General features: G+C 41.3%; 1 protein-coding gene across 2 annotated transcripts; it reads left to right on the top strand.

Moving 5' to 3' along the window:
* Positions 1-6,424: 6,424 nt before the first annotated feature.
* Positions 6,425-23,737, top strand: LOC108780164 (uncharacterized). Of its 2 annotated transcripts, XM_018547778.1 has the most exons (17): positions 6,425-6,498; positions 16,040-16,260; positions 16,521-16,617; positions 16,705-16,755; positions 17,682-17,791; positions 17,892-18,008; positions 18,103-18,174; positions 18,314-18,508; positions 18,589-18,764; positions 18,841-18,914; positions 18,994-19,123; positions 19,203-19,424; positions 19,837-20,070; positions 21,898-22,217; positions 22,714-22,963; positions 23,047-23,403; positions 23,542-23,737. In XM_018547778.1, the coding sequence occupies exons 2-17, from the start codon at positions 16,189-16,191 to the stop codon at positions 23,600-23,602; spliced, it is 2,538 nt and encodes an 845-aa protein (XP_018403280.1). In that variant the 5' UTR covers positions 6,425-6,498; positions 16,040-16,188; the 3' UTR covers positions 23,603-23,737. The 2 variants fall into 2 exon arrangements, with proteins under 2 accessions (XP_018403280.1, XP_018403279.1); XM_018547777.1 differs by having other exon boundaries at positions 16,521-16,755.
* Positions 23,738-24,336: the final 599 nt, after the last annotated feature.

The following is a 24,336-nucleotide window of genomic DNA, read 5'->3' as shown; positions in this document are numbered from 1 at the left end:
ATTCGGAACCTAATTGACTCTAAATAAACGAGAATCGATCGATCCATACATTATTGATAATAACTCGGTACATCCCGCAACAAGCTGAGTCTTGATTAAATTTCCGCGCGTGAATCATAAGCGTGCGAGGGCAACTTATCGATAACGGCGGTAATAGAATGCACTTTACACGTAAGAAAATGGCGACGACTAAAGACCGAGAAATACGATCGGACACTGTCGACGGTGCGGATCTGATAAGGCTAATCGCGGCGAACCGAAAAGCCTAGGCTCGAATAAATCGGTCTCAGGCTTGCGTAAGACTATAGCGCGATAGATAAAGACATGCATTATTCCGCCGAGCGAGTCTCTAGCCTGCGAAAGCCAGGGCGTACTTTCAGACGTTTCCTCGGACGTTTCAAGATCTCAAGGTCCGATAAGACCGCGCTAGAAGTATTCGCCATTTTTCACGGGATTAAGAGACCATGCCGATTCGTCCCTCGTAATCGAAAGGCGAGGCGCGTGTATAACGTGCAGAGTCAAAAAACTGTCGGGAACGCAGAACCTGGCCAGCTTTCTCCACTTAATCGATCATGCGTCGTAATACACGCCACGGCTATAGCCCGATATAGTTGTCCCGATTCTATCCAGTTCCAGTTCGCGCATAATTTATTAAGGGCTGCTTGGGAACGTGAAACATATCCAAGGAAGTGACCGGCGGCGTGCCGGCCGGTCGGCCGGCGAATAGGATCGTTATCGCGGTCGATTTCCATGCCGTCGCTCACACGTCGCGTCGGGCGAAATAGAGCAAGCCGGAGTATGCGTTACAACAGAACGCAAACCGTGCGTGGCTTTCTAATTCGCTGGTTAATATGCGCGCGATTCAATTGTCAGAATATCCGCGTATTCGAAATTTTTCCATTTTTCACGAGATTTATCACCGCGCGAGACTTACAAAATGTCACGCTATACGGAACTCTACGGAAAAAATGGCTGTCTTTAACGCGTGCACGTATTCGTTCCTATATAAATTTATTCCACGCGTTTTCATTTGTTCGCTGCGGTATACGTTTTTTTCGTTCCAATTGCTAACTCGCGTCCCGCTCAGTGCAGCTGGGGCGTTTCCGTTCCGGAAGTAAATTCAAAAGGCCGTTATTGCGCTTCCGCGTGTCCGTATTGCGACATCTCGGTACATAATGCCACGTTTGTGTTGTGCAGCATTGTGGTACGTTCGTTTGCAGGAAATGATACAACCTTAACTACAACCTCAAAAAGGTAAGATTGTTTTTAAATTTAATTAAAGCCTCTTGAGCCTTGTTAATTAAAACCTGAATGAAACGAAAAATGTACATTACCATTAGTGCATTTTGCGTTTGCAGTTTCGGATGCAATTACATTGCGAAAACGTTTTTTTTTTTTTTTTTTTTTTTTTTTGCGAACGAGCCGTAAATTGGTGCAGATCGTCAATTATCTCTGTTTATTATCTTTCCGGAGAGAAACAAACGGTTACGTAACATGGCTCTAACGATAGAGACTGTGACAGTTACGAGATGAACGTATGAATTTCAATTAATACGCTTAATGCTAATGAATGCTTTTACCTTTAGCTGATCGATCAAGACTTATCTCGATCAAGAAAAGTCATTATGAAAACGCAGGGAAGAAAAGGAGAGAAAGGAAGTAGGGCATTGCGCTAAAAAGCCGTCGGAAAATCTGACAAAGGTGAGAATTAATGAACACTGTAAGCCTATTCATTTTAGCTGAACTTCTTGCATAGTTCATCTTTTTTTTCATATTGAAGAGAAAAAGGAAAAAGAGGGAAGGCTATACACACCAGAAATTCATCGAGAAAGGACAGATTTTGTGACAAATGTCAGTTATGAGATGACGAATGTGTGTCAATTAACACGCTTAATGAATGCTTTGGTCCACCTTTATATCAAAACCCATTTCGATTGAGAAAAATTATAATGAAATCGCGGGGGTGGAGAGGAGGAAAGAAGTAGGCGTAGGGCATTGCGCTGAAAACCGTCGGGAAATCTGACGAAGGTGGGAATTAATGAAATTCCGAAGAAGTAATAATGCCCCGTATGCGCGTTCTTCGAGAGCCAGACAAAAATGGGTCAAGCGCGAGAAAATCCGAGCGCAGGATGCGCGTTCATCGCGATCGTATCCGGACAACGTTATGACAATTTTCATCGGCGCTTTACGGCCGACCACGTCACATCGATGTCCGTTTTATTTGGCCGAAATTACGACTTCCCGAGAAGGTGGGCGACGAAGCTGCAATAGAGCGAATTTTACGAGGTGTAACTCAATACAACCGGGAGACTTTCACCCAATGAATTCTGAATAAAACATACGCCATTTCAAATTTCATTGTCTATTTCAATAAATGGATTTTTGTAAGGAAAAAGCAATGTTTCTCTCTTTCTCTTGACTCGACAGGATCAATGTGAACGATATATGGATGACGCGTCAATCGCAGACTCCTGTAATTATGTATTACACGCATCCTGCTTCTCGGCGATCAGGTATAACGTTGCTGTTCTCGGAGAAAACCGAATCGGCGAAAACTTCTCTCGTATACCGTTTCTATGACGACCAAATGGAAAGATATGTTCGATCGACCAAAATGCGACGAAGGGAGAATCCTTAATCTTTCTATCGCAAAGAATGGTGGACCTCTCTGAAAGACTCTTCTCTGAGTTTCCATATGCGTCTATGATAAATGACTCGATAAACAAAAATTATTTGACCAGAACCAGTTTTTTATAAATCTAATGGCATTTTATTATGTCTTCCGCAGTATTTGAAACTGGAAGTTATAGAACGATAAATAGTTGCATTAAATTATAGACTAAAGTTAGTTTGAATTTCATATACATTATCTTATCTTGCTTTTATATAGGTATGTTATCGGACGAATTTTGCGCAGGAGGGAAGCCAGCTGGTGGAAAATTAATTCCCTCCATCGTATTACCGAGAAATCACAGTCGATCGATCCGAAGCGTGGAAGAATTTGTTAATTAAGATTTAAATCATGTCTTAAAGTAGTCCAAGTACCTCTCAATCAAATACTAGAGTATCAAGAGTCATGAATACAGACTGTTATACTGTCGAAAAAACGCATACCTGAGATTTCATCTTACAGAATATCTTTATTTTTAAATCGATTTTATTTTAAATAAATTTCGACCAGACTCTTTAATACAGACTATTCGATAACAAGATTCCGTAAAGCAACATCATTTGCAATTTTAAACCTGACGTTGTTTGCATGATAATACATGATCACGTTGCAAATTATTTCGTGACTTATGTACTAATTTCCGTCAATACTACTCGAGTTACACCAATATATAATTTGAAAACAAAATTATCAAAATTTTAATAGACCTTAAGTGTCTATTATCTTAAAACAAAACGTCACGGCACTTGGAAAAAAGTGTCGTTAATTTATTGCAATTTTAGCAACATTTCTCATTATTTTGAGCAGAATTCTATGTTTTAAAACATTTTTAAACAGAATTCCGACTACTACTTTTTCAAGTTTGGTTTTTTGCATAACAAATGCAGAATTCTTTCTTTATTTTTAAGAAGAACTATAAAATAATGAAAAGAAAATTCTAATGGAACTATCATTATTTTATTTTATATTTTCTTATCAAAATACAAAGAATTCCGCATTTTTTATACTAAAAAATCAAAATTGAAAATATGGCGTGCAAACTTTGCGAATCCAAAACATACACACACGACATTTTTCCTCTAAAGTACAAAAAAAAAGAAAAATATTTTCACTTTTTACTACAGTTAGTATTACACTTTTGTTCCCCTATACCTTTTGTTCTACCTGGAATTCCCTTCGCTCATTCTATTTAACTGTTACTAGAAAGTAACCCAATAAAGAGTGTTACTGTTACAACACACTTTTCCAAATGTCGAAATTGAATTTTCTCTCGATGAGATGGTATATTGCATTTTATATACTTGTAAATACATTTAGAATTGTTATCTGCGATTCACGTTTCATTCGACACCAACTCATACATTAGTCCACTCTTCTACTTTCTCCACGAAATGCATGATATACATAGACAGTAATGCGTAAAGTTATCTCGGTATTTAAGCATTACATGCGCCGTTAAAGCTGGGAAAATTGTCGAAAGTTCTATGAAAATTCCGATCCATTAGTAATGAGGAATATTCTCTTCTACAAATATTTAGAAAACGGAAACGGTTGTAAAACTGATCAAATAGCAATACAAGAAAATCGTGAAACTGGAGTATATCGAGATTTTGACGAGTGTTTCAGAAAGAATGATATTGTGAATAAGCGTAACCATCACCGCTGGCGTGCTTACAAAGAAAGCGCAAACGCCGCGCAACGTATAATTATATGCATATTTGTACGTTCGCAATTTTGACGGCACGCAAAGGTTTCCGCTCCGACTTGGTCACGCGATTGGAAACCAACCCGTGGAATATCCTAACATCAAAGAACATCCGTGCATTCTCTAAATTGCTGCAACATTGTTCGGTAGTTCGGATAAAAATTTAGCCACCCTGAAATTCCCTGAGTCTCGAATCCTGCTCAGTTTTGCGACGAGTGATAGAACGGAGAAGATCTCGTCGAAAATGTACAGAAGACGAGCGGTTGTTGACACTGCGAGAAAAATAATTTCAAACTCGCAATAGAAAATGGAAACGGTTGACACAACTGCGTGCGTCTCGAAGGGTGCGGGCAAAAACAAAGAGGAGGAAGATGAGTCGGAGGAACGCACGACGGGCTGCTTCATCATCGTGCTGGGAAATCAAAACACGAAGGACAAGGCGGTGGAAAAACAAGGAGCTCCGTGGCTCGCGTGCATAACGCGCGACATGAATTAAACATACGCTGTTCACGATCCGAGCGACGGAGGTTGAGGCGAATGCCGAGAAGCGTCGCGTTGACAGGGAGATGAGGGAAGGAATGAAAAGACGACTCGGTGAAATTGAAGTCGGACAAGGGAAAAGACGGAAGCGAAAGGCAGGAGGGGTGCGCGGGGCGTACGCGTTGAAGACTTTCAAGCGTTACTGAGTCGTAGGGTTCTCATCAACGATATCAACTCGCTAGAAAAGAGAGGTACTTCAATTAAACCAAATATATTACTCCAGAGATACGCAAACTGTAGACTTATATCGTCACCACCTTCGATTAAAACCATCAATGTTCTTAATTCGATTTCTATTATATGCGCTCCGAGGGAAGTTCGCAACTCGCGAAGCATCCTATCGACCTCAATATTAGTTACTCGAAGCGCCCATCCCTAACAGGGGTCTGCCCAATGACTGGAAGGACAATAGCTGGAGTTTACGAGGACCGACCTAAAACTTGGCTCCAACATCGAACAGTACACGGAACTCAAAACTCACCCCTGTGAGCGAACGCGTCCGCGTCGACCTCGGTCCTCGCCCGTCATCCAGCCACCACTCTCGCGTGCTCGTTCACCTTCGGCTATCTCCGTTGACGATCGGTCGCGCATAACCCTCTCCAACAAGGTAGATGGGATGACCAGGGAAAGCGACCAGCGGAGAGGGTGCGGTCGAGAATGCGGGAAACGACGAGGCGAGCGGTTACGAGAGCGGATGGTCCGCGGTTTTACTATAGCGATGAGGAATGACAGAGAACTTCCGTAATAGAAAGATGGAAAAAAGAGGAGAAAAGACGTGCACATTTTGATTCCTCTTTTTCATCCCTTTCTCGCTCCCTCTGGCTCGTGAATATAGATGTGCGTTTGTATACAGAGGATAGAGCCGTGACTCCCCCAACGCACCTCAGGCGAGAGGGAGCGCGCAAGTAGGAGAGACGACCACAGTCAGACACGCGTACATCCTTTCACACACACACATACTTATACATAGATACCGCACAAACTCCCACGTATATACATACAGCATCGGCGGAGGGGTCTGGGGTGCACCACCAACGGGTTCCCCGACCGTTCCCCTCCATACGGATTAGGTCCTTCTCGCTCGACCCTTTGGCTGTCCTCTCGCGCTCCTCTCTTTCGCGCGCATGTTTTCCGCGTGCTGGCCCCTCTGACCCACTCGTTGCCGCTCTACTCTCTCGCGCAAACGCTGTGCTCGCATTCTCCCTACCATCTGACGTTCTATCCTCGTTTAGCTCGTACGTTTCTATCTCTTCCTCCTGCATCTCTTACCCCCGCAGAAATATGCTCGGCGTAGCAGCAACGGTGGCGGTGGAGGTGGTGATCGTGGTGATGGTGGTGGTGGTGACGACGACGACGACGACGACGACGACGGCGGCGACGGCGGTGGCGGCAGCGATAGCGGCGGCGGTGTTGCTGCTGGTGGTATGTGTGCGCGCGCGGTGCTGCCTTAACGGCGTATCGGTGCGGACGGTGGCTTTAGACTCGAAGCTGCGGAAGAAGAGCCGCGAGCTCGGCCGTGCTCCGATGGCCTGATACGTACTGCGAGACGCATTCATGAAGCTCCACTGCCCTGACTCGTCGAGTGAGTAGTAGAGTTTGTGACATTTCATTGCTCGGTGCTGAGGTGATGGTCGAGGCAGCGTCGAACCAGCGGGATGACGCGACGGTAGGATAAGGGAGGGAAATACTCGCTGTGTGTCGTACCCCGTCGTGCACTCTCTTTTCTCCCTGGCGGTCGCTCTCCCTTCCTCTCGTAATGCGATCATCCGCGAGAGTGGCCTCTTCGCGGAAACACCGTAGTGAATTGTCTGCTCGACGACGACGACGGTGACCACGGTGACCACGATGACAACTACGACGACGACGAGGACGAGGACGATGACAATGGCAAGCGAGTCCACGTCCTCGAACGACCGCCAGTGGCGCGACACCACCAGGAACGTCGTGCTGCGATCGTCTCTCCTTCGTGGTCGTTAAATCGGCGTGGGTCGATCGAGAGCCGGGGAGAGTAGGGAGAGGAGGAGGCGATTTTTAACCGGCGGAGGGAACGGCGGGAAAGAGAAAGAGAGAGAGAGAGAGTGAGAGAGAGAGTGAGAACGCGCGTTTCCTCCTCGAGGCCGATTAACAGTTGGCCCGAGGGACGCGAAACGATCGAGTCGGTTTCTTCGGTGCGGTTGCGAGCCTCGGCCTCGGCCGAGGCGCAATAAATATCGACCACGGGAGTGGAGGCTTAGCGATGCGAAAAGTGGACCATTCGATCGGGCCACGTCATATCTCCTAGCACCCGGCATCGTCGTCGGAAAGGCGCGAGATGCATTACGATCGTGACATGTGCACGTTCCCGGGGGGATGACTCGTGCGCTTCCAATTGTCAGCGCGCGAAGCCCCCCGGGGGTCAGGTTTGCGCCCAGACTATCGTAGTAGGTCCTTCGCGATTTAGACGGAACGCTGGTGCGGTTGAGGCTGACGTCGGTTCTCGGATTCTGTTGAAAAATGCTGGGGCGGGGGTTGAAGAAACGTTGGTATAAGGATGCGACTATAGCAGCGGTAACGCTACAAAATATAGCATTTCGGAATGTCAGTATATATAGGGAAAATGTATATAATATCAATTCTCTATAGTTCCTGTTATATTGAACTATGACCAACGGTTTATCTATAGTAGTGCTAGAAGTATCAGTAGTAACGTGGATCTCACGGCATTTCAATATGCATATTGATGAACGTTTCGGAATTGCTGATACATGGTAGTACAATGATCCATTTATGGCAGTGCCAACGCAGTGATAGTGTAAGGTGATAGTGCTCATGCGACGCATTGCACTTTTCGGATGTCCTACCGCACTGCTAACACAGTACTAATATATTAAGGTACGTCTACATCTCTCAGTAACCTTTCACCATCATTATTTCTAGCTAAAAATATATGCTTAGCTCAACAAAATATAAACGATAATTATTCATTACAATCAATAAACTGTAAACATAATTTGACCCTTTTTTTTTTAAAGACACGTTAAAATATTCCTGAGTACGTGGAAAATTTTGACAATATAGAAATTGTGTGTGTGCGCGCGATTTATCGCGTTTCATCAGCTTTTCATTGTCCATTATGCCTTATTTGCATGCTGAATATATAGCTTGTTCGTATCGTTTCATATGCCTGGAAATCTAATAATCTGACAGACTGTGTCAAGGCAAATTCGGCCGATTGACATTATGATGTAGTAAATGACAATTAAACCGGTAAATATCCCGCAAACGTCGATCGATTTTTTTTCACTGTGCACGCCTTAATTTGTTAGTATCGATGCGATAACATCGATGGAACGATAATAATTGGGATTTGCGTTATCACGCAATATCAAATGAGCCTGTTTTGGAATCCACCTGTCTGCTGCGTGACTTTTCAAGGGCTGATGATTCATGCTCGATTAAGCGCGCGATCCGTTATTAAGAGAAGATGACTATTAACCGAATTTAGTTTTTGAGATTAAAGATTATACAACACAAAAATCTTAAGCATAAAACGTAAACAGTAAGCAAATCAACGTTTTGGATTTTGCACGAAAAGGACGATTTTTGTGTGTAAAACATCCAAATATTTAGCTAAATATATATCTGAAAATTCTATTGAACTATCAAAATAGCTACATACGATGCTCAAACTGGTTACCAGAATGTCAAAATTTGTCGACATTGCTCATCCTGCTTGTTATTTTGTTGATCTAACAAAATTATTTTTAGATCCGTAGCTAAATTTTCAGATATTCTAACAAAATCGTTTTTATTTTCGTGTACCGTTTACGTCATTGCCGTACGTTCTCTATTGTGATTGACCAATTCGCTTACTGCTTGCATTTTATTGTTTTACGTTTCTCTGTATGTTATGGATTTAAAGACTTCTTCATTTTGTAGTTTATCTCAAAATTAGACTTGTGATAATTGAAGAGAATCGCAGCAGTTATGAATGTAATATCACGATTGTTTACAATTTGAACTCACATATGCGGTGAGAATTATTTTCATGTAATCTATGAAATGCAATCTGTGTTACAGCAACGAGAAAACTGTAACACAGAGGATTAAAATGATTAGGTCTTCATGGCTAATCAAGGTTGCATCTCCTTGCTTACTGAATATCATGAGCAATTCTCAAGAATTCTATTTCACGTTTCACACAAAGATCCACATCACGACTTTATTCGCGAAACAGAAAAAATGACATTTTCTTAATCCTTCTCTAATCACTGTTAGTCTGGAGTTAATAGTGGATCTCTATTTGACCTACACGCTTATATAAATCTTTTTATTAAGAACGTCACGATTAAATTTTCTGTATGTTACATCTGCAAATTTGGATTGTTCTTATTAAAATACACTTAGTCGTTTATTCTTTCTTGTATGAGTTATGTCATTTCGATTTCTTAAAAATGTGCTTTTTTATTAACACAAAATTAAATAAATCTTACAGATGTAGCGTCAGTAACTTTGTTACAGATTTTGGCATCAGCTCTGGAGAGTTAAGAATGAAAATGTACAATAATACGATATTCTAGATCGCTATGTATAAATAAATTAAGTAGGGAAAAGGTGCTAAGACAGCTAAATCTAAGATAATATTTTTAAATGTCTTTCGATTGTAAACTTCACGTCCTTTACTGTCGGATTTAAAACGCAATCATAAAGTAAAATTAAATAATATCAATTAAATTCTACATCGATTTGATAATGATCCTACTACCATTTAAAAACTTGTAAAGAACTTGTCGCAAGAAATATTACTTCAGCCAGGATTAGAATTTCTCGGCCATCCGGAAGAAGTGTCTTTTCTAGTTCAACCTGCACCGAAGCATGTTATTGTAATGTTTATTATATTATTATTATTATTTATCATTAACAAATCAACGATTAATATTATTGTTAGATACTAATTTAATGCCGTATTGGACCTTTTCCTTTACTAATTTGAAAATAAAAACAACTCTATTATAAATTTAATGGTAAGATAAACTACAAGATGAATAAATAAAAACTCGGAATTAGAAAGGCAATTGAAAACAAAATTGATAGCCATCCCTTTAATAACGGACCGTGCACTTAATCAAACATGAAACCTTGAAAAGTCACGTGTAATCGAAACGGAATACGACGATATGATTTAAAAGACACATTATGCAATGATGAAATTGCAGCTTCACGATTCTACGATCGACTCAAGCAGCTCGATTGCTGCTTTCACTGGCGTGGAGTTGCGCGCGGTATGAAAATTCAATTAAAATTTCAATCTATCGTAGCTATTGTTCCGCAAGGCGCGAGATTGGACGCTTTCGGCTGATTGTAAGTCCTGATTTCGTCGTTTTATTTACCGACATGGCATCGCATGGCGACCCGGGAGACGTGGACTAGAATTGCGTCGTCTCCACGGAACCGTTCGTTCAATCAATTTTGGGGCTATTTCGGAGTATAACATCCCGCCCCCGGGTTTGTTACTTGGACAAACTGACCGATTATATCGAGTCTGGCGGAAACAAAGGATACAGACTGTATTAGTTTTTATTCGTTTTGTCTGTCATGTCGCATGTAGTATTATACAGGATGTGCGTACTTCGGAATTATACCATATACACGATAAATTATAAATGGTTTTGACGAGAAAAAAAAAACAGTAAACAATTCGCCAACGCGACTTCTCTTGAATTCGTACTATATAACTATGAAATGGCAATCCGAGTATCTGAGAATTCAAGGAAAATTTAAGTACTCCAGAATTCGCCAAATCCAGAAGAGCCAACAATTTTACTCCTCTTTTCACAATTGAAAAGGGTTAATGCCGCGCACGCTTTCTCCGTGTTTGCTGAATGTCCCGCGTCTGAATAGGAAACAAGGAAATTCGTTATCGGCCGCACAAAGCTTCTCGGGAGAACGAGTCCCGTCGAGAGAGAATTCCGCGAGAGTTAATCCCATAGAAAGGCGAGCTTAGTGTCGCTTCCCTTGGAATTTTATGACGGCCTTCTTCCAAGACGGTGATTTCTCCTCCTACTGATATTACTTATTCGAGCTTTTCTTGGAATTGGCTCCAAGAGCACTATTTTTCCAGATTTTCCCCTCACGCACTTTCTACGACGTGTTGCGAATGTTACGATAATCCGTATAAAACTTGAGAGCGACATTTATCACCTCGCTGATGTGGCGATTGTGGAAATACGGAACAACGGATATGCAAAATATATCACGATTAAAAATATAGAATGAAATGGATATCTCCTCTTTTCATGTACTGCCAGAATCTGTCGCACATTGTTCGCTTGTTTATTTAAAAACCAACTCTACACATGATATATGTATGACAACATTGGCCAATGTGATATCGTACGTATGTATTTTATATGGTCAATTTACATCACGCACACTGCCAGCATTGGTATTCGCCGACACTTATGATGGTGATTTTTGTGAAAATGTATTTAAAAATGCTCAACGATATACGTTAGCTCGATTTAGGTAATTGGACATGTTTGCCAAGTAAATTTACAGGTACGCTGTTTAGTTATTTAAAGCGATTTTGCGAAGAAACATCGACACTCGATAATATACTGCATTTCGAAAAGTATACAGCAAATGTTAAATATACTTTAAAAAACATTCACGCACGCACTCATATACTTAGACATTCTTTCATTAACCTACAAAATAACTAATTAGGTTTTTCGTCGAATAAATCAATTAATTTATGAACAATTGGTATCAAAACATGAGATACACAATTCACCACGTGCGTTGTCCGATAGAGTTATCTCTCTAATAGAGCAACACTAATAAACGGCTTATTGGATTTCATATGTGGTATCAGTTATCGGTGACTCAAAATAACGAAGTTGCACCATCAATTTAAAGGAAGGGGTAACGCAAAGATTAAAATAAACGCGAGATTACGTATAATATAAATGCAGATAAAATAAATCCCGATGCGCGCGAATCAAAGTAATGACGGGATAAAATTCGGATACGAGCAGCCACTTCGACTTAATGATGCGTTACACGGATTATTTACGGACAAAATGAGAAAATGAGACCATTGTAATCCCAGCCGGTAGCCGAGGGTTAACGATACGCGACGAGGGACACCGCCATCCCCCACGCGTGCTTAATTGATTTCCTGTAGTCGCTGAAAACTCGCCTGTAATTGAGCAGGACATTAATAACTCTGCGCATTGAATAATTCGTAGAAACGTACGTTCCCAAAGTCTCAGGACATGCCGGAGGACTTATCGATTTCAGATTAACACGTAAATTGGCAGGCGAAGAGAGGGTGCAGACTCGGCGAGGATGCAGGGGAGAAACGTGCTTTCGCCCACGCATCCGCTGTCCCCAGGTCATTTGAGGATTCATTTTGATATTCTGGCTATTCCTCTCCTTTCTATTATATATCAAGCGTTTTCCAATCGGAATTCAGTCTTCTCGTTTTGTCCGTACTTCTATCTCTCACTCTCTGTCTCGAATTATACTTTTCTAAAAGAGTTTTCTCAAATTTCTCGTTCGTTTGCGACTTCCTCAAGTATTGTCGATACTGCCTTTAAGACCGAGTCCGATTTTAATCTCGGGAAGTAAGACGAAGCGAAAGTTTCGTAACAGATGCCGTAAAATGACCAACTTAACAACTTGTTTCGTCGAAAACGGGAAAAATTCGACAGTCAGCATGTTGAAAGAAGAAGTACGATGGAACAAGTTGGAGCGACTTCGAAACGCAAGTTTAAATAATTTCAAAAGTTGAAATATCAGTATGGTGTTGCATGACTCAATGACTTGTGTGTATCCTATTTCCTTCCCCGCCCCCCCCCTCCTCTCCTATATTTCTCCCACACGCCTTCTCTTTAAGCTAGATGAGAACACTACCCCCATTATCGCCAGTCGAATAGGTTCGGGTTCATCAACCCGAGATACATCGATATATCGACGGCGGCTTTATCTGACTGCTAGACTACACCTGATCACACATGCACAAAGCCATCTCCATTTTCAGGACGATACTCGGTTTTTCATCACGTCACAGCCTTGATGGCGATTTGCGTTGACCTTGCGTTTTGTTCGGGAGATCAGTCGGATGGTAACGCGATATCATAAGTAACACGATGCCATCGGTAACACGATATAGCGTCATAGCGTCATTTTTAACAGCGAAACTTTGAGTTTGTGTCGTTTCCGCGAATCATTCGCGTTTCGCCATAAAAACTTACGGACGACCTGTATTGACGTACTTTTAGCGCTGAACGTGATAGAGCCCGACCCTTTTTTTCCTTACAAGTAGAAGACCTTCTCTCTCTTATCTTGACGCGCAAATCTCCCGTCTAGAAGTTCCGTTTCCGTTCAAAAAAAGTCGACCACATAAAGCCCAGATTATATCTTGTCTTATGAATTTCCCGATGGTAGAGCTGGGAAATGTTTTCCGGATTTACGAGAAACACTGCGGGAGGATTTTTATTCGACTATGAGAAAACGGCGGATATAATAAAGTAAATCTTCATCCGCAACCTGAAACAACGCACACAGAAGGGAAACGTTTATATCGTCGAACCGGCGCATTTTGCCGTTTGCCGTTTATTATCGTCGCAGTTTGTTGCATGAGCACGATGCGGAACCGCGGAAGCTGAAAGGCGGAAGTAGCATGAATCCTAGTAAAGTGGCCAGGTTTTCTTTTATTCGAGCTAAATAATCTGTCCGAAGATGCTTTTATCTATCTAACGGCTTTATATACATATGTATATATGTATCTCATACGGATTGTGTAATTGTGTATCTCATATAGATTGCCGCAGACGTGAGAAACACATAAATCGATGCTTACGAAGTTAAAACGTAATATTCGACAAAGGCTTTGTTATTTATTATTATATCAATAATTAGCGTGTCAATTAAATTTCTGCTGGCTTTCCAGTATAAAAGATAAAAAAATTATTTGGAATTATAATTTATGAGCTTTCGAATTTATGTAATTCATTAATTCTTCACTGGCAATGTTTTCATCCTCTGAAATTTTTATCTTCCGTCATTCTGCAATTTCAGTCTCTGAATTTCAGTACAGATTTTTATATATTGTTTCGGGCTATAATGGCTGTATAAAACTCTGAAAAAATCTTACAAACTTGTGAATACTTTTACAATAAAGTTTTACTATCGTAGAAGAGATTTTTTGAGTATGTTAAGTTAGCACCCCAACTATAGTACTCAGGAGTTCTGATTAGAGTTCCCACTCCACGAGACGAAGAGTTCCCTATAGTTAATAACAAGAGTTCCGCTCAATAAACATTTTTTTTACATTTTTTAAAAATGGGGTGCTAACTTTTTATCGAATTTCGAGGTGGAATAGTTCTGAGCGACTTAATAGCTTCAATTTGCGATTGCCTAGAGTTCCTGATATGTAAAAAAAATTTTCGAATATTAAAAAAAAATTAAAAATTTTTGAAAAATTAATTTTTAGATACAATAGTTCTGATGATAATTTCTGCTTTTTTTTGACGATACGAAGAGTTCTCTATGATTTTTAATGACATATGCGCTTAATAATCATTTTTTAATAATTTTTTAAAAATGGGGTGCTAACTTTTTAACGAAATTCAAGGTCGCATAGTTCTGATCAGCTTAACAGAACTACTTTGTGAATACCTACAGTTCTTGATACATAAAAAACATTTTTGAAAAATAATAAAGTTTTTAAAAAAAATAGTAGAAATCTTTGACCATTTTTTTGAGAGTACCGAGTAGTTCTGAGTAGCGTTTCTTATAGTACTCGACGAGTTCTATCGAAAACTGTCAGGTGAAAAAACGATTAGACCAATGGTTTGTAAGATACAGCGACATTTGTTAAATTTGTAAGATCATACAATTTTTAAATAAGTATATCTCAGAAACCGTTGGTCCAATCGCTTTGAGCCCTGATACTGACCTTTCGACAGAACTCGCCGAGAATTGTCCAGAACTCCGATCAGAACTACTCGGTACTCCCAAAAAATTTTGACTTAGACCTATTTAAAAACAGTTTGTTTATAATCACTCTAAAATGTTTGTTAGTTCTTATCTTATTGTTAGTTCAAATCTTATAAATAGCTTATAATTCTAAGTCATTTCAATTCACTTTCCCATAAATGTTAGAAAGTCAATTGTACAGAGATGTTGGATCAATCAATGCCAATGACATTCGGCAAATATATAGTCATCAACGGCAATTGTAAAAATAACTTACGTAAATGTGCCTTAATATACGTACGAATGTTTCTGTTTCTACGAGTTAGATGTCTGATATTTCTGTCCACTTTTCTTAATCCGATGTGCTTTGATAAATAATGAGAGCGGCACGTTCTCATCGGAGGAAGCGTATCAAAAGACAAAGCATTAAAAATTGAACGAACTATAGAGATGTACCAGAAAAGTAGCTATTTTAGATTGTCGAGTAGACGTTCCTAAAATTTTAAGATTCAAATTCGTAGGTACAAGTACCGCGAAAGAATTAAAATCTGATAATGTAAAAAAAATCGATCTGAGAATATACGTTACACAAAATCTTATTTCTGAATAACTTGCAAAAACTGTTACTTAATTGGAGAATATGTACGATTTTATTTGTAGAATATTCTTGTAGTCTAATTGTATACGCGTCAAACGCGAGGGTGTCTTGTATACGCGTAAACGAGAAACATGAATAATTAAGTGGAAAGATAGACATAAGCGTTTTAAATTATGTATAGCTTTTCTTTAAAGTAGAGAACGTGGAAATTTCACTTAAAAATCACGACTTTTAAAACAGAATTTCTCATTTTTACATCAATGTTATATCTTTATATGCGGTATTGGAATAAAAAGTTTTTTTTTTACAAATTTAATTTATAATTCACTCAGTATGTCTATATACTCTGTTATGTCTGTTGGCGGATATTCATAGTTCGTTCTTATTTCAAGACTGTCTTAAGTAATGTCTTAAGATGCTATAATACGACTGTTCGGTTGGTTCATGACATTTTAAGATTTAGACACTTAACTTACAGTCTTAAATATCAGAATCGATTGTGAATATCAACCCTACATCCGAAACAAGATGATGAAGAAGGACAATTTACGGGATGTTTCAGTGGACGTGCGGGGGTGACTGGAGTGATGGGATGGGGCCAGAGCCCCATGGAGTTCGGGTAGACCCGTCTCCGGCCCAGCTCCCCAGCCCCCTCCGCCATCGATATCGACACCGCTCCTGCCAACGACGCAGAGGGCCGCCTCGATCGCGATGGAGGCCTCTAGCAATCAACAACAAAAAGAGAAGGAGCCACGCGTTTACAGGCCTCACGCCTTCGACAAGGTACATTCTTTTCTCGCGCGAATAAATCATTTCCCGTTCGCGAACGTAATAGCTGCATTCAGCAGAAAAAGCAACTGTTGTAAAATTCTTTAACGATTTAGGTTTATATGTTTGGATCCAGTGGGGAACTAATGTAGGGGAAAAAACCCATTATTAAAGAATTGTGTGACAGTTGCATTGCTTTTTCTGCTGAATACAGCCAATGATTAAACGTTCCTAACGAACCGTAATAATAATCGTTATTCGCCGCGTTGGCGCAGATGGAGGGGCTGGTGCGGGAGATGCAAGACCCTGAGAGCGGGGTACCCGTGCGCAGCCAAAAACAATTTCTCACCTCGATCCCTTCAGCGTTCATGGGTGAGTGCCATCGGTACCTGCGTTGTGGAATAAACGTAAGCGGCCATCACGGCCAGGACACTACAGTAGGCTGCCTGCGTGTTGCAGGTTACGACCTCATCGAGTGGCTGATGGAGCGGCTTGCCATCGAAGAATCAGGTACGGGCTCGTATGTCTACTACCGATCGTTGCCGGCTGCTCTCCGCTGCTGTGCCGTTCTGTGGTTCTGTCCCTCGCTCGCTCGCTCGGCTCGGTGTCCCTCCCTTCCCCCCAACACGCGCAACCACAACGCTCTGCCTGAGGATGCTAACGACACTATCGATATAGTTTCGCTTCACAGTATCCATTTGCATCGATACTTTTCGCTTGGTGCCTTTAAAGAGTATCGATTACATATACTAACACGTCACACTATACAGAATATTCTTTTTTGTTCACAAATCGAATATGAATTATTTATACTGCTGTTATTGAAAAGATGAGAGATTAATGCTGAGAGAACTCGCGAATTTACAGCTGAGAAACGGTAAATATTCTCGCGGATTTCCTGGATTTCGTTCAGTTTTTTCTCGCCCCGTGCAAATGAAGACCATAAATTACACTCCCGTTCCGTCGCGAAGCGAGCGTAATTCGTGTCAAATGCATTTAGAGAATAAATGTCTTCGTAACTCAGAGAAATTCGCGGATAGTATTTATGAAAATACCGATGGATCGATATTTATATAATTTAATTAACTCAAAAAAATCACATTAATCATTCGTTATTAATCACTTGGAGGGAGAGGGAGAAAGAAAGAGAATGAAAAGGAGAGCGAGCTGGTGTCCTATGCGAAGAAAGGTCTTCAGAGCAACACACACACAATCAATTTCCTAAAAATAACAAAAAGTAAAATTTATTGTGGGCATTTCTCGACGTACGTCCGCTAGAAAAACTGTACGAACAGACAACCAAAATACGACACAGAGCAATATGGCATCGTTTGAGTGATCTGCACGACCCTAAGCAACACTAAGCGATCCTTAGAGACACTTCTGTCGATATAAGCGTTTCTTCAGATATCAAGATGCATTATTGTGTTTGACAGTAGAGGCGGTCCATATTGCTAATCAACTATGCCAGTATGGCTACTTCTTCCCGGTGAATGACTCCAAGACACTTACTGTTAAGGACGATAGCTCTCTGTATAGGTTTCAGGTGAGTCTTCCGTATATTCAAAAGTAACGAAAGAGTATAAAATATCCAATTTATCCAAAATCTTTTATTAATTCTCATATGAAAAATTGATGACACGTAGACACCCTATTATTGGCCGTGGCAACATAGAACCCCCGACAACGTGGAGTACGCGATCTATCTGGCTAAACGAACTCTGAGAAACAAACAACGTCACGCTCTCGAAGACTATGAGATCGTACGTAAATTCACGTTGTCAACATGATAAAACGCGTCGAAAAAATTCATTTAAACACTCTTTTTCGTAAACGAAAATCGTACTATTTCTTTAGGAAGCTCTGAACAGCCTGCGTAAGAACTTGCAGAACAAATGGGACATAATACAACTACAAGCGGAAGAACAGGTGAATAACTATCCGTTATTGTAGCACTTAATTTTCAACAGTATACCGCAAGTATACAACTATATTGTCCCACGTAAATACCAATTTCGCATATTCGAACACGTGACTCCTTGAAATGCTGCTGATTATGTGGGCTCAGGTACGCTTATCTAAGGAGCGCAAGAAAGGCGACAAGATAGTGAGCGATTCGCAGGAACGAGCATTTTGGAGAGTATATCGGCCACCACCTGGTTGTCTCAGTAGCCTGGAAGCCGTGCCCATACCCACTCGTTTTCGTCCTGGACTTCCACGACCTCCGTCACGTAAACGCACTCTTACCGATCTGCAACGTGAGGTGAGTGCCAATCTATACCGATTGACATTCCCACTGTTTCAAATCTTCGATTTATATTCGTACATATATAATTTGAACAGGTGGCCCTTCTACGGAACAGTTTGATACGCACGAGGATAAAAGTTTCGACTGCGATCGAAAATTTAAAATCATATTTCGAAACGTACGTAGAATACGATCCAATGTTCGTACAGCCGCAACCTTCCAATCCATGGGTCACCGACGATCATATGTTTTGGCAACTGAATAGTAGTTTGTAAGTAATGAAAATCGGATACCTCATCTATATGCAACGCGGCAAATTTGATAATATACTTTATATGCATATCTAGAGTGGATGTTCCTACGGAAAAACGCGTTAAACGATGGGCGTTGTCGATGGAAGAACTTATGTCTGATCCTACAGGTAAAACTTTTCAATCGCATTAATATAAAGCATAGTTAATTCTGCTAGCGAACTCACAAGCACTATTCTGCCGCAACAGGTTTACAAGAATTCACGAATTATTTAAGAAAGGAGTACAGTCACGAGAATATCAGATTTTGGTTGGCGGTGAAAGATCTCAGGCATAGTTTTCAAGCACAAATACCTGACAAAGTCAACGAAATTTTTAGGTACGCATTGAGTTTACATGTTACGCTATTTCGATCTGTAAAAAAATAATCTAATCGTAACATTCGGTAATTCACACAGAGAATTCCTGGCACCTGGAGCTCCGTGCGAAATCAACATAGATGGGAAAACGATGGAGAAGATTCATCAGGAAATGAAAAATCCGAGCAGATTTACGTTTGATTCCGCCGCGGAACATGTATATACGCTACTGCTAAAGAAGGACTGCTACCCTAGATTTATTCGTTCCGATCAATATCGTAATCTCTTAGCTGCCGGCGTGCAACCTCTGCAGAAGAAGAGGTGAGTCTCTCATCAAATTATACGGAAAGAACGATCTTGCTGATCGTATCTAAAAATTTATGTAACTGGATACAAATCTGAATGTAAATTTGTTGTAATTACGTATTTTAAGATGTAATTATGTATTTACGATCCAACAAAATTATTCAGATTTAACTCAACTTTTGGACACTTCAGCAAAATCTTTCCGTGTACGTGTGGTGTTTAAGACCATTCTACAATTGCGTAAGCGTAGGTGGAAGTAATTGAGTGTAGTTGTAAGAATTGATCGATCATAATATGAAGAAAATATTCGATTGTGATTAGTCAATTCTTATGACTACATCAATCACTTACAACCACGTTTATGCAATTATAAAATGGGCTTTAGTCGCAAGATACATGCATCGAAGAGCCTCGTTTGTTTTTCCAGATTTTTCGGCTTCGGCGGCCAAATCAAAAAGAAAGTTTCCTCCACTTCGACACCAACGTCTAGTACTTTGCAGCACGCTAACATAGGTGGTGGCGGCGGCAGACGAAGAGGAAGCGACCGGAGTCTGTCTGGAAGCGCCCACGAGCTCGCGGTGTGCGGCGTCCGTGACGTCACTTCCACGCCGCGAGTTCCGCACTCCCACAGCCAGTCGAATCTCACCGACATCCCATACAGGTATGCGGGGGTTGGGGGGCCCGAGCGTGGTTCCCAAGAGAGTATATCTGCCCTATGTTGTTCGGCGAGATACGGCTATTCTTGCGCTTTTAGCATGTTATCCATACGCGCGATATCGGGTGGTCGTGGCCGATGATAGGCTTATTCGTGCGCGTCGTATTTTCAGGGGAGATCTACCACGACTCGTAAAGATACCTTCGAGGCCTAGTCCACGTAGTATTCAGTAAGTCACCCCCGATACATACCACGGTTTTCTCAATTAAGTGTAGGAGCGAACGGCGAGCGCGGAACGCAAACAACTATAGAGACCCTCTAATAAGAGTCTGGACATTAGCCGTAGTTTCATATCTAGGATAGTCATTTTTCAAAAAGTCGTCGAGGAAGAAGAAAGACATATATTTGTTCTCTTTCTTATTCTATTTTATCTTTTTCCTATATACTTTTCTCTTTCTCTCTCAGGAATTGTTAAGATATGGCAGTTCAATCGAAAGTCCTGTCTTCTCATGTCCAGATTTTCATTAGAGGGTCTCTATAAAGAACTTGCTACTTACGTTCCTTTCGTGTTCCTGTGCCGCGTGCCAGCTCTCGCGTATTTCAAAATAACGATCGAGCAATAAAAAGCCCGGTCCGAGATACACGAAGGGAGGGCAGTACGAGTTATTAACGCGCTCCGTTGCACCGTGTGCTCCACTGTACCTTCGTATCAGACTTTGGCAAGACCCTCTTACCTCGGTGTGTTTGAAAACTCTCGCACTCTCTCTCTCTCAAAGAAATTATTTTATAAAAAGCTCACCAAAATGTGTGTAAAGCGTGTATCGTTGATAATAGTATTGTGCCCGTTCCTATAATAAATTTCAGTGTTTCTGAATACTATCAAATACTATCCTACGCGGAATGTCTCAAAAACACTTTTAAATCATATTTTTTTGATACAAACAAGAAAACAAAGAAAAAACAATTCTTATTGACCTATTATTGTATTTTGAGACACTCTGTATAATTGTCTTGATGTCGATATTGTGTCGTCCGTATCAAGCTTACTATACCTCTATGTACTCATATATATATATCTCTCTGTAATATTTTATGTAACACATTACGTACGATACTTGTCGAGCACATTATTTGCACAGCAAGGAAAGTATGTACCAACTCTTTTCACGTTATAAATTTCTTTTTATGATTTACGTTTTCCATGCACGAAAAAAAAACGGTTTTGCTGAAGTAGCTAAAAATTTAGCTAGATACCGGTCTGAAAATGATGTTATTGGTCCATCAAAATAATTATGCAAAACGCTTAAACATTAATTACAATGCAAACAGTTTTAACGTGCTAGCTAAATTTGCAATTTTTTAGCGTTCTATACGTTATTTGAAGCATCCAAACAAAATTATTTTCAAAATTATTTTCACATCTACATCTAAACTAAATTTTTAGATCAAAACCATTCTTTTCGTGTAAATGTTTTTCCAGTGTTAAAACCCTGCGATTACTCGAACTCGCGACAAAGATTCTGAAGATTGAAACGATCCCATGACAGAACAAATCGCTAGAACGTCCCTTACAGGACGCTCCGGAATTATTCATCTTTGCTCCGCTACTTTTCAAGCGAGAATAATTCTGGGAGATCCTTGTAACATTTCTATGTATAAAGACTTACATTTTCCCTAGTCGTTGAATGGAGTCGCATGCATGTAATCGACTGACGTTGACAAAAGACACATACATATATACGCAGAACACACGAAACACGCACACGAAGCGCGTGGTACCTTTTACCGAAAGCAAACGGTGAAAACTAAATATAATAAAGTTCCTGTTGTCAGGGATGCTGGCGCGACGGAAGTGGCAGTTCGCCCTATGGACGACGTGTGTCCGTGGGAGGCCGTGCCGGGCCCGAGCACGGAGCACGGAGCAACGGGAGACGCCGTGTCCTCTGGAAGGACAGTGTCAGCTGATCAGGCCCGACACGTATGGGACAGTGGCGGCCACGCGACGACCGCACACTCCGCCGAGGCGCGGACCTCCCGCAAGAATTCGGCACAGTTGGACTCCTGTAGCTCGTCGTCGGACGTCAGCCTTGCTATCGCGGACGTCTCCGAACGGTTGCGGAAGTCGTGTAGTTTGCAGCATAGCGGTAGCATAGGTCGGTATACAATTGAGCAACTCATTGGATGCGTCAATCAACATAATGATTGAGTGAGCGCAGTAATTGTTACCAGCGTTTGAAGTTGGTTAGGATTGTTGCTTTTAACAATAACGCGAATAGTGGAAAAGTGAATTCAAATCTTCGAAGTCAATTTGAACTGTCAAAGTTACCTTCGAAATTTCGAAAAATATACTTGTGCAATTAAAAAAAGTTAAAATATATTCCTAATATATATTCTAATCTATGAAATTATATATTCATCATTAACTACTAACACTAAATTATTAATTAATATAATTAATAGTTCTTGAAGCAAATCATCAACCGTAGATCTTTAAATCCATATGATAAATCTAGAAAAGTATATCAATAGCAGCGAGTGCTCATTCAATCGTTGTGTTCGCTGAACGCACTCAATAAGAAAGAAGACATCGCACGAAAGGTACAGTTTATCTCTAAATATCGTCTCCTCTGCTGTTTTTTAAACGCTCAGGTACGTCGACTTCAGGCACGATGATGACGCGAAATTATTCTACCTGCTCAGCGAGCGGTCGTATCAGGCTAGCCGAGATAGGTCGTATATCCGTGTCGTCCTGCAACTATCCGTCGCCCCAACAGTCATTCGAGTACTCCCACGCGGTGGTCGAAAAGGTGGAAGAGAGATCGTCCCTGGAGAAGATCGTGCCCGAGGAGGAAACTGTCGCAGAAGCCGTCGTCGTCAAGGAGAGCCAGCCGAGTCCTAAGTAAGTTACTCGCGATCTTCGGTAATCTGGAGACTACGATCGAGAGAAAATAAAAACAAAATCACGTTGTTCTGTTACGGCAGAACGAGCGCGAAGGCGCCCTTGATCAGCATCAGCGCGATCGTAGGCGATCTACCGAGTGACAATTCCACGATGGAGAACGCCGACGAGGACGCGAGCGAAAGCTGCACGGCAAAGGACGCGGGGGAGATCGTCGCCGAGGAGAAAACAAAAGGCGAGGACTCGCGGGCCGATACCGGGGCGGACGTGTCGCCGGTGGCCGAGGAACCGGCGACGACCGAGGTGCTGCCCGAGGAGGCGCAGGTCGTGCCTGTCTGGGAACCGGACGCCCAACAGGAGGACCGACCAGCGACGGCGCAGGCAGAGTCTCGGGAGAAGCGTGACAATAATGTTAACGAAGTATGCCCGTGGGAGGACGAGTAAGTACCTGACCCGACACCTAAACCGCTTACGCTTGCTGTCGCGACGATCGCTTCCAAAAGTTTCTCTCACCGTACTCAAGTAATAACCTCGTAATAATGTTCTTATTCGTACGGAGCGCTCACTGTCTGTTTCAGGGAAAACTGTAGAGTGGATGCACCCTATGTAAAAACATATGCGACTTTAGGTTACTTGTAATTTGTCGTTGATATTAAATCTTGCATTTTACATTTACAACATTCACAAATTCGATTTCCACTTTAATCCACTTTACTGAGCTCGCGTGTCCAGACCCTTGCGCGACGAAGCTCCGGTCGCTTCCTTCATTAAGCAAAGACACAAAGCATCTTTTGAGAGCAAAGTTTTACTTACGCGGAAGGATTTAATAAGAGACGAGTGCACTCGCTCGCAGTCACACGAGTCACTACCGATAGTATTTGTAAGTACTGCAGACGGATTTTCACGATATTGCGCATCTGTAATTACGAAATTGCGTGCAATGATAAGATTGTGAACAGTTCGTTCGATAGAATCGATAACGCGAAAATATGTATATGTCGCGAGACGAAAAACGAGCATCGACGTCTAGTCTCTATAACTTTGCATCGAGTAACTATATTTATATTGTTTGAAGTATGGCCTAATAACGATTAGATTCGTCCGCTCGATTTTACCAGAATCCGTGACGGATTCGTTTAAATCGACGCACGATATTAGTGGGTCGACTAGAGAGCTCTTTCGTCCTTTCCTATTGCTATAGTAGTCTCTATAGAGCTACTCGATCTCTATTGTTTGTATCATCGCATCGTCGGTATACGTGAGTAATATTGCAAAAATGCGCAAGAATTACTTGTGAAGGAAAGGGATTGGGCGTTATTGTTTAAAGATTAGAGTGCAATCTCCAATGTTGTTCGTAGATTTACGTAGATTAA

This window comes from Cyphomyrmex costatus, unplaced genomic scaffold (genome assembly GCF_001594065.2).
Source record: "Cyphomyrmex costatus isolate MS0001 unplaced genomic scaffold, Ccosl1.0 scaffold685, whole genome shotgun sequence".
NCBI classification, from domain to species: Eukaryota; Metazoa; Arthropoda; class Insecta; order Hymenoptera; family Formicidae; genus Cyphomyrmex; species Cyphomyrmex costatus.
This window is presented reverse-complemented; position numbering and strand designations above follow the sequence as displayed.

Bases quoted from the DNA above. Each gene is read 5' to 3' on its own strand.
- LOC108780164 (XM_018547777.1), top strand. From the start codon at position 16,189: ATGGAGGCCTCTAGCAATCAACAACAAAAAGAGAAGGAGCCACGCGTT. The intron at 18,009-18,102 runs GTACGTAAATTC...CTATTTCTTTAG, and splicing joins CTCTCGAAGACTATGAGATC to GAAGCTCTGAACAGCCTGCG. The intron at 22,218-22,713 runs GTCGGTATACAA...TTAAACGCTCAG, and splicing joins GCAGCATAGCGGTAGCATAG to GTACGTCGACTTCAGGCACG.